The 18674-nt window shown below is 35.5% G+C and overlaps 1 protein-coding gene across 2 annotated transcripts in view; it reads left to right on the top strand.

Moving 5' to 3' along the window:
- The window catches only part of LOC134533782 (ER membrane protein complex subunit 1), a 70277-nt gene that overhangs the window by 11333 nt on the left and 40270 nt on the right, over window positions 1-18674 (top strand). Inside the window, exons 1-3 of one of the 2 annotated variants that reach the window (XM_063371435.1) lie at window positions 2259-3369; window positions 5474-5629; window positions 17277-17613. In XM_063371435.1, the coding sequence (XP_063227505.1) occupies window positions 17302-17613 (312 nt within the window). In that variant the 5' untranslated portion in view covers window positions 2259-3369; window positions 5474-5629; window positions 17277-17301. Of the gene's footprint in view, window positions 1-2258; window positions 3370-5473; window positions 5630-17276; window positions 17614-18674 lie in introns of those variants that run through there. The other variant, XM_063371434.1, reaches the window with a different exon arrangement.

The raw sequence follows: 18674 nt of genomic DNA, 5'->3' as shown, positions 1-18674 counted from the left end.
GCCAAAAAAATTCAAAGGGTATAATAGCAGAGTAACCATTAAACAAAAAAGAGGCAAGACTTTGGACGTATGTTATTAAAAAATAGAAATTTGCAAAAATAATTTTTACTATACATAACCATACAAGCTTAGTTACAAAAGCTGACGTTAATAATGGCAGCATCATATCCCCATTTGCGATACTAACAATAACCTTTAAAAAATCGTAAAAATATAAATACTGATAACAACAAGTATAAAAATATATAAGGGCGTGAGGCGTGGCCACTATAAAATATCAAAATATACTGACTGCCCTAATACCAAAAATCAAACAAGACAATCAATATAATATATAAATATATAAAAAAATATTACAATAATAAAACTGAAGTAGAAAAAATTTATTTAAATAAAGTTCTTAAACTCTGAATCAACGGTTTAGTCTTTCTTCAGATGTTCGTTGCTAAAGACTTGCCAAAAAAACAAAGTTAATATCCTAGGCGTGCGCTGGCTTCCTGACCTTCCTCACCAACTCCAGAGTCTAATGCCACGCCGGGCCATAGGTACGAATTCACAAAGGCGTGAACGATGACCAAAAAAAAATAAGATAATTTTTTTTTGGTCATCGTTCACGCCTTTGTGAATTCGTACCTATGGCCCGGCGTGGCATTAGACTCTGGAGTTGGTGAGGAAGGTCAGGAAGCCAGCGCACGCCTAGGATATTAACTTTGTTTTTTTGGCAAGTCTTTAGCAACGAACATCTGAAGAAAGACTAAACCGTTGATTCAGAGTTTAAGAACTTTATTTAAATAAATTTTTTCTACTTCAGTTTTATTATTGTAATATTTTTTTATATATTTATATATTATATTGATTGTCTTGTTTGATTTTTGGTATTAGGGCAGTCAGTATATTTTGATATTTTATAGTGGCCACGCCTCACGCCCTTATATATTTTTATACTTGTTGTTATCAGTATTTATATTTTTACGATTTTTTAAAGGTTATTGTTAGTATCGCAAATGGGGATATGATGCTGCCATTATTAACGTCAGCTTTTGTAACTAAGCTTGTATGGTTATGTATAGTAAAAATTATTTTTGCAAATTTCTATTTTTTAATAACATACGTCCAAAGTCTTGCCTCTTTTTTGTTTAATGGTTACTCTGCTATTATACCCTTTGAATTTTTTTGGCCTGACCCCTGGGCAGTGGTGTGGGGAATTTATATTGTTTAGCTTTTTATGCCTGGTTTTAATATTTATTTTTTTCCCTTCGCGCCCAGAGTGAGTCGGGGACGCAACCCCTCTTCCAATTAAGGAGGAAGAAGGGTTACAATGGTTAAACTTGGTTATTCTATTATGATTGTTGTGTTATTAAAAAAATTTTTACTAAATTAATTTATTAAAAAAATTACAGAAATGTGTTTAAGCATGGTTATTGTTACAATCAAATGTTGATTTTGAATTAAATTACGCTCACAAACATATCTAAAACCTGCAAATATTGATGGCTGTCGTATGCGTAGTGTATATGTAAGAGCAAGAAACATTTTACATACAATTGTTTATTTTTGGTTATTCTGCGTGTAAAAAAAAAGTATGTTCACAATAACACAATATTTTGCTATCGCATTGCCAGCTTTACATCACACCGTTGTGTTATTGTGATTCCAGCATTATACAATATCATTCTTGCATGTTGGGATGCATTTAAAACCCTACAAATAATACATTTTAATAATTAAGTCAAATATTACAGGAAAAACAAAATATATATAAAAAAAATATCATGAAACATACCTTAAGTTTATTCAGGCTTGTTTACAAACGGTAAAGAGCGGATACATTGCCATACTGAACTAAAACATAATTGAGCAAAACCTGTAGAGTTGTTCAAAGAACATATAATAATGATGTGTTAACAAAAAGAGCAGTATATCCTAATATCCATAATGAAATGGTGTACTAGAGTAACTATATTTATTTTTATATCTGTTCACATATTTCTGAGGTTAACACAGGGCACACCTGAAAATCTTCTAGGGTGCATCAGTGCACCCCAGCACACATGTTGAGAACCACTGGTGTAGAACGTGTATGTAGGGATTCTGATAGTCAAAATTTCAGTATCCAAAAAGTAAAACAATTTTTTTTGCCAACAGAGCCAAGCAAAGTAGACGTAAGTCTGAATAATGATACATTTGCTGCTTCCATGAAAATTTGTCTAAGGAGTATAAAAATAGGAAATAAATACCGTATTGGCCCGAATATAAGGCGACCCCGAATATAAGGCGACCTGCAGTTTCAGGAGGCCAAACAAATGTAAAAATAATTTTTGGTAGAAATTAATGTGAAAATTCATTAGACATACATTTTGTGTTGATAAATCGTTTTTGCATTTATGTATAACAATTAATTTATATTTATCACTTTACTTATTTAAAATAAGTTTGAATGGCCTACCCTAAAAGTCAAAAGAAAACAATTAGAAAATATTTACACTTTTAAATATTACACTAGAAATTTTTTCGTGTTTACTCTAATGAAGCTGCATAATTGTCATCTTCAGAGCTGTTTATTTGTCTAGAGCTCGTTCCCCGCCGTTCCACCCATGTGTGATTGTTGATTTTTCACAGTTTACTGTATCTACGAATTTAAAATTTTTACAATGGCTATTAATCACTCTTAAAATACAGCATTTAACTTTCCGTTTGACTTAAGCTACGTATTACCACAGAACAAGGTGTATTACTATTTAGTAGTGTGTTTAACGTAAAAAAAGCAAACAAATAATGCATCTTGCCGGAACAAAACAAGTGGCTAGCTGACATGATGAAGCATACGGCCATGAATAACTTCGGTTACGTGACCGCGTATATTTGTCCATATTACTCTCTGACAGAGAGAGTCTGTTCTATGAATTTGAAAGAATAATCTATTATAATTATGAAAGGTTTTTACATAAATAAAGAGTGGATTATTAAAATAGCTTTTGAAGCAACGTACCAAATTCCTGTTAATATGGCGTCTTCGAGCGTGTTCGGCAATGTTCGTTTTACAACAAAGAAATATTGTGGAAAGACAGTTGGCAGCCGTGAATTTCCATACATTACATCCGAAATGTTTGTAAACGTAAACAATCGTTCTGAAAATAACTGTGATATTTTAGTACAAATATTTCAGTTAAAAATCTGAAGATAAATTACCGTAAATGTTAACACGCGATTGTACACAAAGTACAAATATGAATTGTGAAATAAAAGGTTGCCATTTTGAGATGCTTCAACATTCACGTTTTTACTCAAGAACAAATATTTTAATTTTCAACTTCAAACAATTGTAAATTACTGCAATATTAGGTGGATTTATTGTTTTTACCGTGTGAGGTAACAAAGTTTTAGTTAATATAAAAAATCGTGAACGTTTTGTTAAACAATGTTTCTACTGTAGCTTTCAGCTTGGAACTAATGTTTGCGGTTCTGACGTCTTGGGTGCGAAAATAAGGCGACTTCCAATTTTTGCATCTCTCGTTTATGTAAAAATGGTCGCCTTATATTCGGACCAATACGGTAATTGTCAATAGGACCTAATTTTTTTGATTTTATTTTTCGCTGGATAAAAATTTAGCTCTTAGCCATCTGTAGGTTATGAAACATTCTTTCCAACAGGAAAATAATTTTTAAAACCTGTTGTGTAGTTTCTGAGATTATCTTGTACTAGGTATAAAGTGTTCTGCTTTACCTGCCATCATGAATATATTTTTTGTTCATTTACATTTTTTGGAGATTTTTAACAAATGGGAGTATGGAAGATATTTTTGTATGTATCATCTAGCATTGGAAACCCAGAAAATGAACTGCCTGCCTGCCTGCCTGCCTGCCTATTCAGGGGTGTTTTTGTGTTAGTGAGGCGGGTTGATAAGTGTTGTGCTCACTGTTGCTTCTAGCGCGGTATTGCCTCTGAGGCGCTGAACTGTCACGCAGTCTTCTTGTTATGCATAGGGGAGATTTGAGCTGTAACCATAGCATCATATGGTGTAGAAATTAAGATAAAGGTGTGATGCAAGTTCCTTGAATGATTTTAAGAATCTGTACCTATTGTTTCTTGCCTAAAAATAATTCTGTAAAAAACACATTCTAGCCATTTGAAATCTTCTAAAAATACAGTTTAAAAAGAAATACAGTAATGGAAATACTCATCTGCTCACTGCATATTTTTTAATGCTTTTCGTAAACAGACACCACTAGGATATCTCGGGCAGTTTTCAAATTGCGTTTCTTTTTCAGAAGATCTGCACGCTGTATTTGTGCTCAAGTAGGCAGGGCCCTTAGTACGTAACACAGATACGGTAAAAAAATTTGCTAAAAAACACAAGGATTGTCTACTTGATCAACCGTGGAAATAATCTAAAAAAAAAAAGACTCAAATGGAATAGCCCAATATGACAGGTGAAGCCAGGCCTTAAAAAGGCGTTTAGTCTCGGCCGAGCATTCAAACCTGACAGACATGTTGCACTTGCGCTCTTTGTTTTTTTATGTTTCTTTTCGACTTGGTTGTGTGTTTTGCTAAGTAATCATTATTAATTCATTGCTGACTGATCAACACAAATTTCTCGGGTTTCATTTACCCCCATATGATGTGAATGTTTTGATACTTGAAGAACAAGACGAGCACTTTAATACGTTTCGGTCTTCGCCAAAGAAACGGAGGCAAAAGCAACAGGTAACCAAGGTATACCAACATCTGAATTTCTCATGTTCAAAGTTACCAATATGGACAATTTAATTAAATCCATTAAGTCTTAATGCTACAAAGTTAAAGAACTTAGAAATTAAAAAAAAAATGATTTTGAAAACCCTGCAGATTAATTACAGAACTGAAACAGCAGAAATCAAACAAGAGCTGCTTTTAATCAAGCAATTGTTACATTCCATGGTTGGCCCAGCAACACAACCCAGAACCATGACAAATTACATATGAAACACTTGAAAAAATTAAGTTTATAAGTTACATCTTTAATTTCATTCTTTTTAGCGAGCTGCCGCAGCTGCTCATCGCGACGATCGAGCGACAACAAAGACACTTGATAACCAAGATGGCAACTTTCAATTGTGTCTCCTTAATAGTTAAAATGTTATTATGCTTTGATGAAATACATCAAGATGCAATAGTTCCCAAATCATAATTTAAAAATTTCTGTTACAACATGCTGTAATTCAGAATTTTTTTTATTTTCAACATTTTTTTGTCATAACAGAAACATAATTTTCCTGAAACATTACACAGTTGTGTCTGAAAAACTTTTATGTTCTACGGCCTACATATCCCAACAGTGCCCACCGAAACAAGGATAGCGCAAGTGGCAGAAATGGCATTTCGGAAAGAGAGAGTGGATGTCCATTACACTACACACTGCAAACCGAGGATGAGGCATGCTTTGGTGATAAGTGTGTGTAGATAGCAGGTGTGATATGCTAGTTCTGTCTTCAGCACAGGCACCGTGTGGTGGTTCCTGTCGGGCGGTGATCTGCGCCAAGTAGAGCTGCACTACAGCTCGCACGTGGATGTGGGCGTGTTCGCCTTGGACTCTGGCGCCAACGTGTCGACACACGTACACCCAGCCCCGTGGGCCGCCGGCGGCAACAGGTAACTGGCTCTGCCGATACTGCACTTGTAACCCAAGTCGAGGCAAGAGCGTCCAAGTCCAAGTGGTGTTACATAGTTTTGGCTGATTATTTAAGGAATATTATGTCACAGATTTTTTTACAGCTTCTGCTTTACACTTGATGACTCTCCATGGCATAAGGCATAGCCTCAAAGTGTGTGCCAGGTGAACTTGTGTGCTATAGAAGAGTTCCGTGTGCACCCTGTGGTATCGCAGAGAAGTGTGTGAGTGAGTCTTTCAATACTTGCCAATGATTTTCATGTGTTTTCATGTGTTCTCATGTTTTAAACTAAATACAATTATAATACAAAACTCGAACACAAAATTTTATGTAGAAATGTTAAAAATAATTCTGAGCTTGATAAATGCACGCAAATTGTTTTTTTAACTACACGTCTGGACGTGAATCACACGGAGTTTCTGCACCCGGTTAAGAATTCGCTGCCGGAGCAGTTACGTCGACTATTGAATCATTCAGTTTGCTGACCAAAATTTTAAACTATATAATGAGATGCTCCGATAAAAGTGAAAAAGACTAAAAAATAAAAATAAAACTATACCCCGGCATTGGACCTGATTTTCTTAAAGGAATTTTTATTAAAATACTGCTCATCTTGTTAAAATTCACTGAACAGTTAATACTATAGCCTTTCCCTTCATGTTTGTCATCTTTGGTGAGTGGACACTAATCACACATAGTTACCACACATGCAGCTAGAATTCTCTGCCAGAGCAGCTACCTCAATTATCGAATCATTCAATGTGAGAACAAAATATTAAACTGTATAATGAAACAGCTGTGATAAAAAGGGGGAAAAAAATTCAAAAATATTTAACCTGGCTTTGGACCTGATTTTTGACAAAAATTCTTTTAAAAATATTACTATAGGTACATATGTCATTTGAAGCAGTTTTGTTTCAAAACAAGTGAAAACATTTTTGTAATGGTGATATGATGTTATAGCAATTATTAAATTATTATAATTACACACCTTTCCAATTCTCAGATTATAAGTTTAGCCAAAATCTTACTTAACCATATAAGACTAACTCTCATTTAATAAAAATTATTTTCTGAAGAAAGAAAGAAAAAATCTGTGTGTGGATGTTAAGGCCATGGTTCATGATTATCACTGTGTGTGTTGTTATCAAAATTTAAGCGGAAATGATTTAAGTTATAGAGTTATCAAATTATACACCTTAAAAAGGAAAGGCCACCCTATTTTATGCAATATTGTTGAATGCAATACAATTTTTACAAAATTTCACAAAAATTTTTGAAATCATATCCTATAAAAAAAATTTTCCTTTGGTTTCTTCAGTATTAACAGGTATATATGTGCAATTGAAGTAAACAAAAAGTGTGTTTTATTTTTAAAATATCTTCAGTAATTTAACCACCGACTTGTCTATGTCTTATGATTACTTTGATAGTTTCTTTTAGTTAAAATTTTTAATATTTGACATGAAAATTTGCTACTAAAAGTATTTCTTTTTAAGACATTTTGATGTACAATATTGAATAGTTGTGAATCTTACCTAAGATACGTCATCTCTTGACTTATGTGTAGAGTCAAGATTTTGTGGTGTTATTTTAAGACAAATTTCGGTGTAAAGAAATAAATATTTCGGTGTTATATGGTTTTATTTTTTTGCTCGAAATACCCACGGAAAAATTTTCTTGCTTTTCTGTACGACATGCAAATTTATTAAAACAAATATTAATAAACACTAAAACCTCATGATCTAATTACAATCAAGTTCATTTGAAAATTCATAGATAATTAAGTTAATTAAAATTTGCAAATTCATAAATTCAAACTTTTAAATAACTACTAAAAATTTCACGACTTAATTACAATCACATACACTACAAAATTACACAATTAAGCACTTCCAAAGTTACTATTAAGACGGTTTTATTTAAATGCTATCATAGTTAAATTTTCCGCATTTTCTGGAGTGAGACGTTGTCTTCTGTCACTAACTACCAGTGATTACCTGGAAAATGAACGTTCTACATCAACATTTGATGTTGGGAACCAGATTGCCCTTAAACTGGCTTGAGCAAATTCACTGTAGTCCCCTTTAAGGGAGCAAAGTACCTTTGCAACATCAATTTGGCTTGTTTCTGGCAATGAAAGTTCATCCTCAATTATTTTTTTGAAAGCAACATAGCCATGTATGAATGTATCAATGGGAAGATGGGAAACAGAAGGCAAGTTATGCAGAGACTTCTGTAGGTTTGCATCTTCTATGCTAACCCTACTCACATTTCTTGGGTTGAACAACAAATTAATGGCATTAAAGACTCTTAGACAAGGATGTCGTTAAACAGATGAGTTTTGCCTCAAACACTTATGTTACTCACTCGCGACATGTTTCACAAGCATATCGCGTCTCTCGTAGTCTAGCCTGCAGTTACAGAATTTGTACATTAAAATTTTATCACTGAAATAAAATCCTTCGCTGGAAAATTCTTTCGATCGGTCACTGGCAGAAACCTTCGTTTAAGGCATTTCAAAAATTTTTAATCACATAGGAAGAATTTAACCTCTTAATACGCATAAACTTGCCGTGCTGGAAAGATCAAAACAATGGAGAATAGATGCGAATACAAACGCACACCGAATACCAACATACGTACGTGAAAATTAATACCGACATAAACATGTACTATTTATTATTTACAATCGTTACGTTAAGCAGGGTTAATTTTATTTTCGTACCCTACATACTTTATTTTAAATAAACAGTAAAAGCAATGCGCTTTAGTGTGTAATATTTTAATGATTAAAAACGTAATATTAGAAAAACATATTTTGGACGTTTGTTATTTTTGTATTTACAGAAAGTGAACGGCGGCCATTGTATCATAGTTATCAACATCTTAAATTATTATGGTACTCAAGATTACCGTTTAAAGAAAATTACGTTAATTCCGAGACTTAATTTTAAAATCTATAATGAATCACCGTCGCATATAATATATATGACTGCTAGTTACTGTCAGAAATATTTTATTGTGCTGAAGATAGTGAATTGTCTTTACAGAATGGAAAAAAAAACGTAAATAATCAGGATAGACGAAATTTCGTGACATATCGCGGATTTCGCACAATTTCGTTTTATTTCGTGTTTTCAAGCGGTTTTCGGTGTTATTTCGTTTTATCGCGCATTACCATATAATCGTGACTCTACTTATGTGTAACAACAAATTAAAATTTAAATCAGAGCAATAATCGCATTGTATGTTTCCTCGTGTACTACAAGGTTAATGGATAGTTGGCACTAGCGCCAACAGAGCGCAGTGCAATGCTCTCTCGCCGTGTCACTCACTGACACGCGCGAGTACAGTGATGCGTGATGCCACATTGTCAATATGTATTTTGCATTTTAAAATCGCTCAAGTGGTGACCGTGCAATTTGTTTGATTATTTGCAATGTGCAAGAGAAAAAGGTTTTACTGCAGTCGTAAGCGAAATAAAGATCATTGTGTCAATTTTGTTCATGGCAGAAAATGCAGGAAACTAATGATATTTCTTCAAATTTATCAGTAGCAGAAAAACCCCAAATACACAAGAAAGTGAACTACATGCAGGGAACTTCACCACAGTGGAATACTTCTGTTAAGGGGATTGGTGCACCAGCATCGTATTAAAAAAAACAATATATTTGTTGATGATTCAGCTGCTAGAGAAGATTTGAACCATTCTGGTGTAAAATTTATTTTTTTATTTTTTTATTTTAATTAAGTTATTGCTGATTTTCGGGAATTTTTTAAATTCAAGCTTTATTAATAAACTATAAAGAATTCAGTGGTAAAACTTTCGCAGATAAATTTTCAGACACGGGAGATATGACTGTGACCATTATTTTATCTGTAATCATTATTAATTTAACGTATTTACAATTTGAATTTTAATAAATGAGCTGCTACGAAATTGCGTGATATTCATTTGCGAATTTAATAACATTCGCGTTTTCATTTGTAATTGAAACGCCAACATATCTGTCGGCTGAATGATTGACTTTATTTTAGTCTTTAGCTTATTGCAGTCGGACCTAAAGTAAAAATGTAGCTGTAGAAGTTTGAGCAGCGTGCAAGCTCGGATACGAGAAATTATGGAGCGCGCTGGACAGTAGTGACACCTTGCGACAGTTTCCCCAACTGTTTGCAGCCAGTGTTTTCTCTCGTTCCCACCCAGCCACAGCTGTCTGCTGTTTACGAAGGGGAGACGGGATTTCGCGCGAAACTGATATGAAGGTCAACGTATTCATTTTCAGTAGATAAGATAACGTGTTTGGTCTATCTCGGCGTATAATTGAATGGTTATTCCCTGTTATTATTTAGCACAGTGATTTAGCCAGATGTTTTTTGTTGTAAGCGTGAGATTTATTCAGGAATAAAATGCCGAAGAAACCTCCACCAAGCAGAGTACACAAAAGAACAAAACTATCGAAAGCCATTATAGCGCTTAGAAATAAGAATAAAGAAAGATAAGAGATTATTTTATTATAGCTTTTTTAACATACATTTATTTTTCAGAGTTGCGTATGTACAACGCGATGGACGCGATGCGACAACAAAAAGATGTGTAAAATTGTAAACATGCTTTTTTTTTTCAGCAATGCGTGAACCATTCATAAACTATACTCAACATGTATCCGTATAATTACGTTTGAATTTTTTTTTTATGACAGGCATCAATGTTAAAAAGTTTATTAAGTAGCAGAAAACACTCAACATAGTCTCACACAAAATCAGTTTAAGTACATGAATGCAGTTTTAAGAAGTAAGCTACGTAAATAATAGTTAAACATTTTTTAATATCTGCTGGTAACGTTTCCAAAGTATCAGCTTCGCCTTCATTCACGAACAATATTCGTGGCCTTATTTATTTATTTTGCTGGCGTTTCGTTGGTGACTGTTAGGACTGCAAAATTAGTAAACATTTTTCACCCTATCCTGAGTTAAATCTAAGTGTGCGCGGTTAGATGAGGACCTAGATGTGTCTCATGCTTACGCCTTTACACTCTACTCATGCGGGTATTAACCATGCGCGTAAGGGCGCGTTGCCAATGACCTGTACGATAGTCTCAATAATCCTCTACGGACTCGAAAAATGTCACCTGCTCATTGGCTACTTGACTTGTGACAACTGTTTGTTGTAATGCCTGTGATTCATCGTTGATTTTGTTGAGGAGTTTTCAGTGATTCAGATCCTCCCATTTAACTGTAGCCGAATTGAAGAAGCAGTAGAAATGTTACATGCTTGAATTCATAGCGAATGGAAACCACAAATATTTACTGATGTAGTGGTTGGTAAAAAAAATATTATTCGTATCGCGTCCATCGCTTCGCGCCATGTTGGCTCCTATATTATTATGGATTTACAAAATATAACGATTCATTTACGACACTTAAGATAAGGTGTGTAGGATTTTAAGAATTCACTTGAATTGATATTTAAGAACATATTTCAGGATAACTTGTGAAGACGCTCGTACAGACGGCACCGGTTGTGATGAGTCATTGTTACCAGAGCAGGTGTACACGAAGTGGCATGTGAAACCTCAACACAACTCGAAAATCAGTACCGTAAACCGGGGTAACTTTGGGACTGGGGGTGTAAATTTGGGACAGTGAGTAATTTCTGGCTTTAGGATTTCCTGTCAAGGCAATGTATTTAGAAGTGGTACGCAATCACCGCTTCTATATTCGCTGGTATGTGCTACTATCTCATGGCATTTATTTGAAGCTGTAGTTGCACTGGTGGGATAGAGGCAGTGGATTTGTTTTCAACCACATGTTTATATTTTTGTTTTTGTGTAAACTTTCGTACGCACTTTAAAAACGGCAAATACTTCACGAAAGACAGGTATGTATTTGAAGAAGTACAAGCCTTGACATCCATTTAATGTGATGCTAATGTTTTTGATACTTGCATTTTATTTTATAACCTCAAAATAGTAAATTTTCATCACTTGGTGGGGTAACTTTGGGACTGTCCCAAAGTTGCCCCAAAGTTGGCGTAATATGTTTTACTGCATTTTTTCTTCATATTTTTCAGAATAAAGCGACCAACCATGCCAATAAATCCCGAACGTGCTCTTGGTACACGGCCATATAAAAATTACACAGAGGAAAACTTGAATGAAGCCTTGCAAGCTGTACGGAACAAAACATTGTCGATTCGCAAAGCTTCAACAAAATATGGTATTCCAAAAAACACTTTGCACCTAAAAAACCAGGAAAAGCATTTTAAAGCTGTCGACCGAGCTCCTGTTTTCACAAATGAAGAGTAGTTGCAATTTGTAAGTCACATTGTAGCCGTGTCTAACTATGGATTTCCTGTGGATGTCCTGCTCAGACTGTTTGCTTATCAGACAACACTGCGACACAGTGTGCCGCAAACTGTATTGTCATCATAGCAGTTGCGGGCCTCGTGGTCCGTATGCCAGAACAAAGCATCGAACCAAGGGCCCGCGAAGAGTTCCAGGCCGCGGATTGCCGCCCACTACCTCTTGTTTTAAAATAGAGTTTATGTGTGGATGTCTGTGAAAATATGATGCTGAGTTACTTCTATAGTGTTGTTTAACTTGTATCCTTTGGTGGGGGCGGTCGGGGCTTTAAAAACCTACCCCCTGCTGAGGGCTATTTGTGGATAAGAAAGTGGGGAGGGAGGGAGAAAAAAAAAAAAGGAATGAGCTTTAGAAACGGGTTCGAGTCCCAATGTGAGCAGTTTCAGTCATACTGCCTGCCCGGTGCTCTAGTTGCCAGAGTTAACAGTTCCTGTGGATATGTTTGACCTTCATTGTGTTGTCAAGTCCTACCTGGACCGCTGTGGAAGAAAGGAGCTACGATTTTAAAACAATTTACCAGGAAATGATTGGGCGGAAGGGTTCATGCGACGGCACAAAGCAATATTAACTCAGAGAACAGCAAAAAAATTTCTTACTCTAGAGCAGCAACAGAAGAAAAGGTTGTGAATAAGTTTTTTGATAATTTGTAAAAGGAGCTGATAGGAATTCCAAAAGTGAATATTTGGAATTACGACGAAACAAATCTTGTAGACAATTCTGGAACCAGAAAAATCATCATGAAGAGGGGAATTAAGTACCCTGAGAGCAGGGGTGCAACAATTAAATTTCCAAAGGAGGGGGCAATATAACTTTTTATAAAGAATCATCGATCCCCCGTATTGAAGCGGGGGGTCCAGGGGTCCTCCCCCGGGAAAATTTGTATTTCAAGGTGGAAAATGGTGCTATTTAAGCAGTTTTATTATCTAAAAATTGATTACACAGCACTTTCTTTGCCCCCGTTTGCCCCCATTTCAAGGTTTCAGAGGGGGGGCAAAATACCCTTGCCTCCCCCTGTTGTTGCGCTCCTGCCTGAGAGGATACAAAATTTGTCTAAAGCGTGCACATCTATAATTGTTTGTGGAAATGCAGCAGGGGATGTAGCACCACCTTATGTAAACTATAAGGCGGAGAAGATTTGGACAACTTGGACTGAAAACGGACCCTCGGGTACTCGATACAATAGAACTAAATCTGGTTGGTTTGATGGGCATGCTTTTGAAGACTGGTTTACATCTTTAATGTTGCCTGTTCTAAACTACCAGGAAGGTATGGTAATTCCAGACTGAATTTTACTCTGAAATAATAAAAGTTTCCTAACTACAAGTGATTTTTGCTGCAAACGTAGATCAAAATCTTCCAGGATGCGATTTGCTTAGGTAAAAATGTTAGTATGATCGACTCTTTAATTTCTAAATTATAAATAAATAACAACAATAGAACTTCCCAGAAAGTTGTGATAAACTGACGATATTGCGCGAGTAGCAGACCCGTACGTGACTACAGAGAAAGGCTATTTTCCTTGACCGTTAAGATTTCTGGGACAAACACCCTCTCACAGCTAGGGTCATAAAATACGGTCAAACTCTTGCAAAAACATCCACCACCGCTCTTTGCCACTAGCAATTTAACGAAGTCAGCTAGGCGCAGCACTCCAATAAATTAACTTAGAAAAAAAAATACTAAATATGTAATTCTATCAATACATTTTACAACACAACTTATGTTTTATTTATTTTCTGAAAAAAAATTATATTATCATACGAATTATGTTATAAAAGTGACAAAACTCAATAAGTAAATTTACGGTGTATCGTTTTTTTCAATTGTTATGTAGTAAACTAATTTTATACAATTAAATATATATTTTTTATAATATAGGCTACATTAAAATTTTGCATAGTTCTGATCAAAAATAATATAATGTATTAGAAATAAAAAAAAATTATATTTTTTGGTATTAAAATAATTTTTAATAATAAAATTCGAACACACATATATAAAACTAGAGGTCCTCTAGAATTTTTATTTACAAGTTCCAAGCAGAAATTGTTTAGCTATTGTTAATTTTATTGTATCAAAAATCATTCATATAAGAAAAAAGAATATGTATATCTCAATAGATGTAACATGAATACACCCTATCATATGCATTAAATATATTTTAAGTAATCCTTAAATAAGACCAAGTTTATTGAGTGTCGCAGTACGCAGCGTGTTTCAAAGCACGCCGGCCGTGAAAGATCAGTACGGCCGCAGTACACTGCAACGCTCGGGCAGCTTTCATGAGGCAACTAATTATGCTAGACTCTTTATAAATATACTATCTTAAAGCTAAAAGTATAATTATAAACATTTATTTAGACATTTTATCGCATTGGGCTCTTCAAATCGGTGTAAATCGTATTTTTATCTGGGTGGCAAAGATTAAAAAAAATATGTCGTGAATTAATTAATCTCTTTATATCATATCTTAAATATTAAAAATTTAATTTTTTCTTACATTAATGGGTGAATTACAGTTTCTCGATTATTTTGGTAAGTTTACGGACAGTCAAAATTAAAAACTGTATAAATGGGTAGCATTTTAATGTTTTTAATTTGCTGTCACCTAGGACTTGAATGCAAATTTTCGGTTATAACGCACAAGGTCTACAGCGGTAAACTTTCGGTATGTTATTAAGCACAGTCAACTCTACCAGAGTACAAAAATCTGGAGTAAAACGAAAGTCTACACGGGGAAGGGCGGCTACCTGATCCGAGAATGAAGGATAGGGCGAGATGGGAAGCGAAGATAAGAGCTGGTTATCGCGGTTCGCTTTCCTTCCGTGTTGCAGAGAGAGAAAGGCGATATTGTGGAAGACCTTCGAAAGATTCCCGCTAGATGGCAGGCCTCAGAGCTGCAACATTCGACAACCTCCCCTCACAGAAGCTCTCTCGCCACTAACTTGCCAAATCTCACCCGCTAGCTTATATACGTGCTGGCTGGCCTTACAGTAGTAATAAACAAGCATTTATGAAATACTTAAGCTCATTTCCAACAAATTCTGACGAATGACTGTTTTTTGTCCTGCACCAATCCCCTTAACGTAAAATGAACTTAATTTCATAACGACCAACACATGTATAAGTTTTTGCATTAATATTTTTATTTGTAAAAACTGTTGAGAAGCTACGTGTAGATTGGGTACCTCATGCAATTAATTCCACGACGAGTAAATAGTTAAAATAATAAATTGGGGTACATTTTCCCCTGGATACACAGTGAATGGTGGTTGTGCGCGCTAATGCGCTATGCTCATGTCATAAGAAACTCTTACTAAAGATATTTCACTGGTATGAATGGTGTATCCTGCTCATAACATGAGAGAGGAGGCATTTTTTGGAATTCATTGTCTTTAATGGGGAAGAGGGTCCATGGTGTCATGTGAAAGTAAAGAATTAGAAAAAATAATTCATAAAAAACAAGTTTTTTTGAACAGTAGTGTTTGATGATTACTCATTTCCTCTAACTGCAGTTTCTTGTTCCGTGTTTTAGTTGCAACCCCCTTGCCTTCCCCACCCCCACCTGGACATTCCCTAGACTCACACGATACGTAATTTACAAGCATTTAATTATTATTCAGGTGTTTCATAGAAACCATAAATTTGGATTCGCATAATTTTAGGATATCAGGCAATATTAGATGTTACGAGTTCTGTGCATGATGTACCGTTTGTGATTTACACTTATAAAGTGTGACGTATTCTGTTTCCCTTATTATTTTTAAGTAAGTCATTCTTGTTGGAATTAGTACTCATTCCAGAAAATTTGAAAGGTCCCGCAAATAAGAATAGCTTGGACAAGGACAAAACATGTTAAATAACAAGCAAACCATCTGTCTTGGTACTTCGAAATTATTGCCACTTTATTTTGAGACTTGTACCATGATTGTTTTCACTCCGTGGATGGGTAATTTATTTATAATAATGGTGTGTATATAAATTATATCCTGGAAGAAACAATTTTAATCCTGGAAAGGTTTTACACTCTTGGCACCGTTATTCCTCCTTTGTTCGCTCGTGGTGGTTGGCTTGTCGAGCGTCAACCCTAACACCCCTCCCCCCCAGCCCTACTGTCCATTTCATGTAACTTTTCTCCAGTTTTATAACCAAGAAAAATTATTTTGAGATATTATTTTTCTAAGATTAGATATATAAAAAAAATGCAATTCTAAAATATGTAAATTGTAGTGGTCTGAGGAAATGCTACATTTGAAGTGAAATACATTCAATCAGGCACATCTAATGGGATTGAGAATTAGCCAGGACTAAGAAAAGATTATTCCTCCACGAAAATGCCAACAAGACGTTATAACTTAAAAGTACGCATCATCAGTTTGATCATGTATAACAAATATTTTAGATATCTAGTTTGTCATGACTGATGCCAAACAAGATTTGTTTGTTGAAAAAAATTCAGCAGAATGCTGCCTAGCTCACTTGTTTCTAAAAAAATACAGTAAAACTCGCTTAAGACGTTCCTGCATCCCGTTTATAATGTTTCAATAATTATTCCCTTTTTCACTTCCGTATATCCCTATGTTAATTATTTTTCCCATTCAAAACGTTTGCGTTCATAGATGCGTCCCACATATAACATTCATCATTCAGGAATAAAATAATGTAATAAAGTTTATCTTTACACTCTTAAACTTTTTTATAGTTCAACTTTTAGACAATTGTTTCATAAAATAACAAACATAACCGCCAAAACCTTTGCCGCATGCAGTACGCTGTTACAATATATTTTACAACCCATCATCGGCTTGCATTCATTTCCTTTGTGAGGTTGTTCTATCTGTACACCATTTCCCTCATTCAAGACATAAAGTCGACGAATACACAACAAAAACAAACCATTAGCCATTCGTTGACGTGATGCATCTGGTACAGCAATATGAGGAGTTAATTCAGTTTCAGTGTTTGTTGAGCACTGTGGTAAAAATTTTAATTTTATGTGGTGGACGTTATGATAAACATTTTAGTTTACCCGTCTTGCTATTTTTTCGTGTTTGGTAGGACTTAACACAGTATTTACCCGTAAATTGTGCACCGTTTTCTCGTAAAACGTTTTTTGAAAAATCATGTATGAGGCATATTCGAAATTTGACAGTGCCGCATGGCAACGCTGCATAATACACAGGTTCCTTCACCCATTAATACAATTGGTATTTGAAGTGACCTTAAACGAATAAAGCAAACATGCGATGTGTTCTGTTGCAGGTGTGCTTTCTCGGCACCGTACCTGATGTGCCTGTCGAAGCAAGGGGAGGAGACGGTGCTGACAACTCTGGACTGCGAGGGAGGGGCGGTCGAGAGCCGGCCGCTGGCGGAGCTGGTGGACGACGACTCGCTTCGCGGTCCGGAGGCCGTCGTGGAGCCTGTCCCGGGAGGCGTCCCGGCCGTGGCCCTGGTGGGCGCCGAGTCCTCCAAGTACCTCATCTACCGCCACGGCTCAGGGCTGAGGAGCTTCGTGGCCCCTCTGCCCACCGCGTCGTCGCTGACGGTGACGTTCCTGGAGGAGGACCTCGCCTTGCACTTCACGGAGCCCGGACCTCACGTTAGTCAGGCTTCTGCCAGCACTGTTCTTTTTATTTGAATCAAATACAAAGCATTCACGCTTCACAGGAGTCTTAAGAAAAATTGATCCAAAATGACAGTAATAAAATAATATTTAAAAAAACACACTTTAATTGCATTATGAATTAAAAATAAAAAAAAAATAATATTTGAATTTAAGTAATTGGTTTAACGGTGACAGAATTAGCTACAACTCTGTATAACAAAATCTTTTAATATGTTAGCTTGAAATAAGAATGAAATAAATAACAAAACATTTAATTTTAATGAAAAAAAGTGTGTAATAATGACCCTGCCCTAATAAATAGACATTAGCAATAGGAAATTTAAGACATATGATATAAAGTGCCCCATTTTTTTTATAGGACAATTTACAACACTGTGTTCTTACTGAAACATAATTAATATTATAGCATATGTTTTATTTTCATACCCTTTCTAGAATGGCCATAGTTGTTAGTTTTTTTATTGCAATTTTAAGACAATTATTTATTAATTATTTCACAGTCTTACAGGTTTCTGTATCAGACAGTATGTGTTGTGGTGGGGTCTTAAGTGCCCTGCCTGTCTTGGGCAGGCATACAGTGTGTGCAGAACTTCAGAAGAAACCACGCCATTTAAAATCGTCTCGAGATATCCAAGAAGTGTCTGTTTACGAAAAGAATTTAAGAAATAAGCTAAGGGCGGAAGAGTAGTTCTGTTTCTGTATTTTGTTTTTTAGACTGTATCTTTATAAGAGTGAAAATGGCTTGAACGTGTGTTTTCAGAATAATTTTTAGACTTTAAATGCCTGGTAAAGATTTTTGGAAGCACTTAGGGGTCTTTATCTACATTTCCATGCATTTCATGTATAGTTATGGTTATCTGTCAAACCTCATAGTTGCCCTTATACATGACGAGAAGACTGTACACGAGTCCAGAGCCGTGCTCTTAGAGGCGACCCCTGGGTTAGCTTGATAAATGGTGTTGAGTGACTGGAGCTAGGTAGTGTCTGTGTTGGGAGGACCAGTTGGTCGAGCGGCCTCGTAAACGTGTGGGTGC

Source organism: Bacillus rossius, chromosome 7 (assembly GCF_032445375.1).
Source record: "Bacillus rossius redtenbacheri isolate Brsri chromosome 7, Brsri_v3, whole genome shotgun sequence".
Classification (NCBI taxonomy): Eukaryota; Metazoa; Arthropoda; class Insecta; order Phasmatodea; family Bacillidae; genus Bacillus; species Bacillus rossius.
Note: the sequence above shows the minus strand (reverse complement) of the source record. Positions and strands in the feature narration are given on the sequence as shown.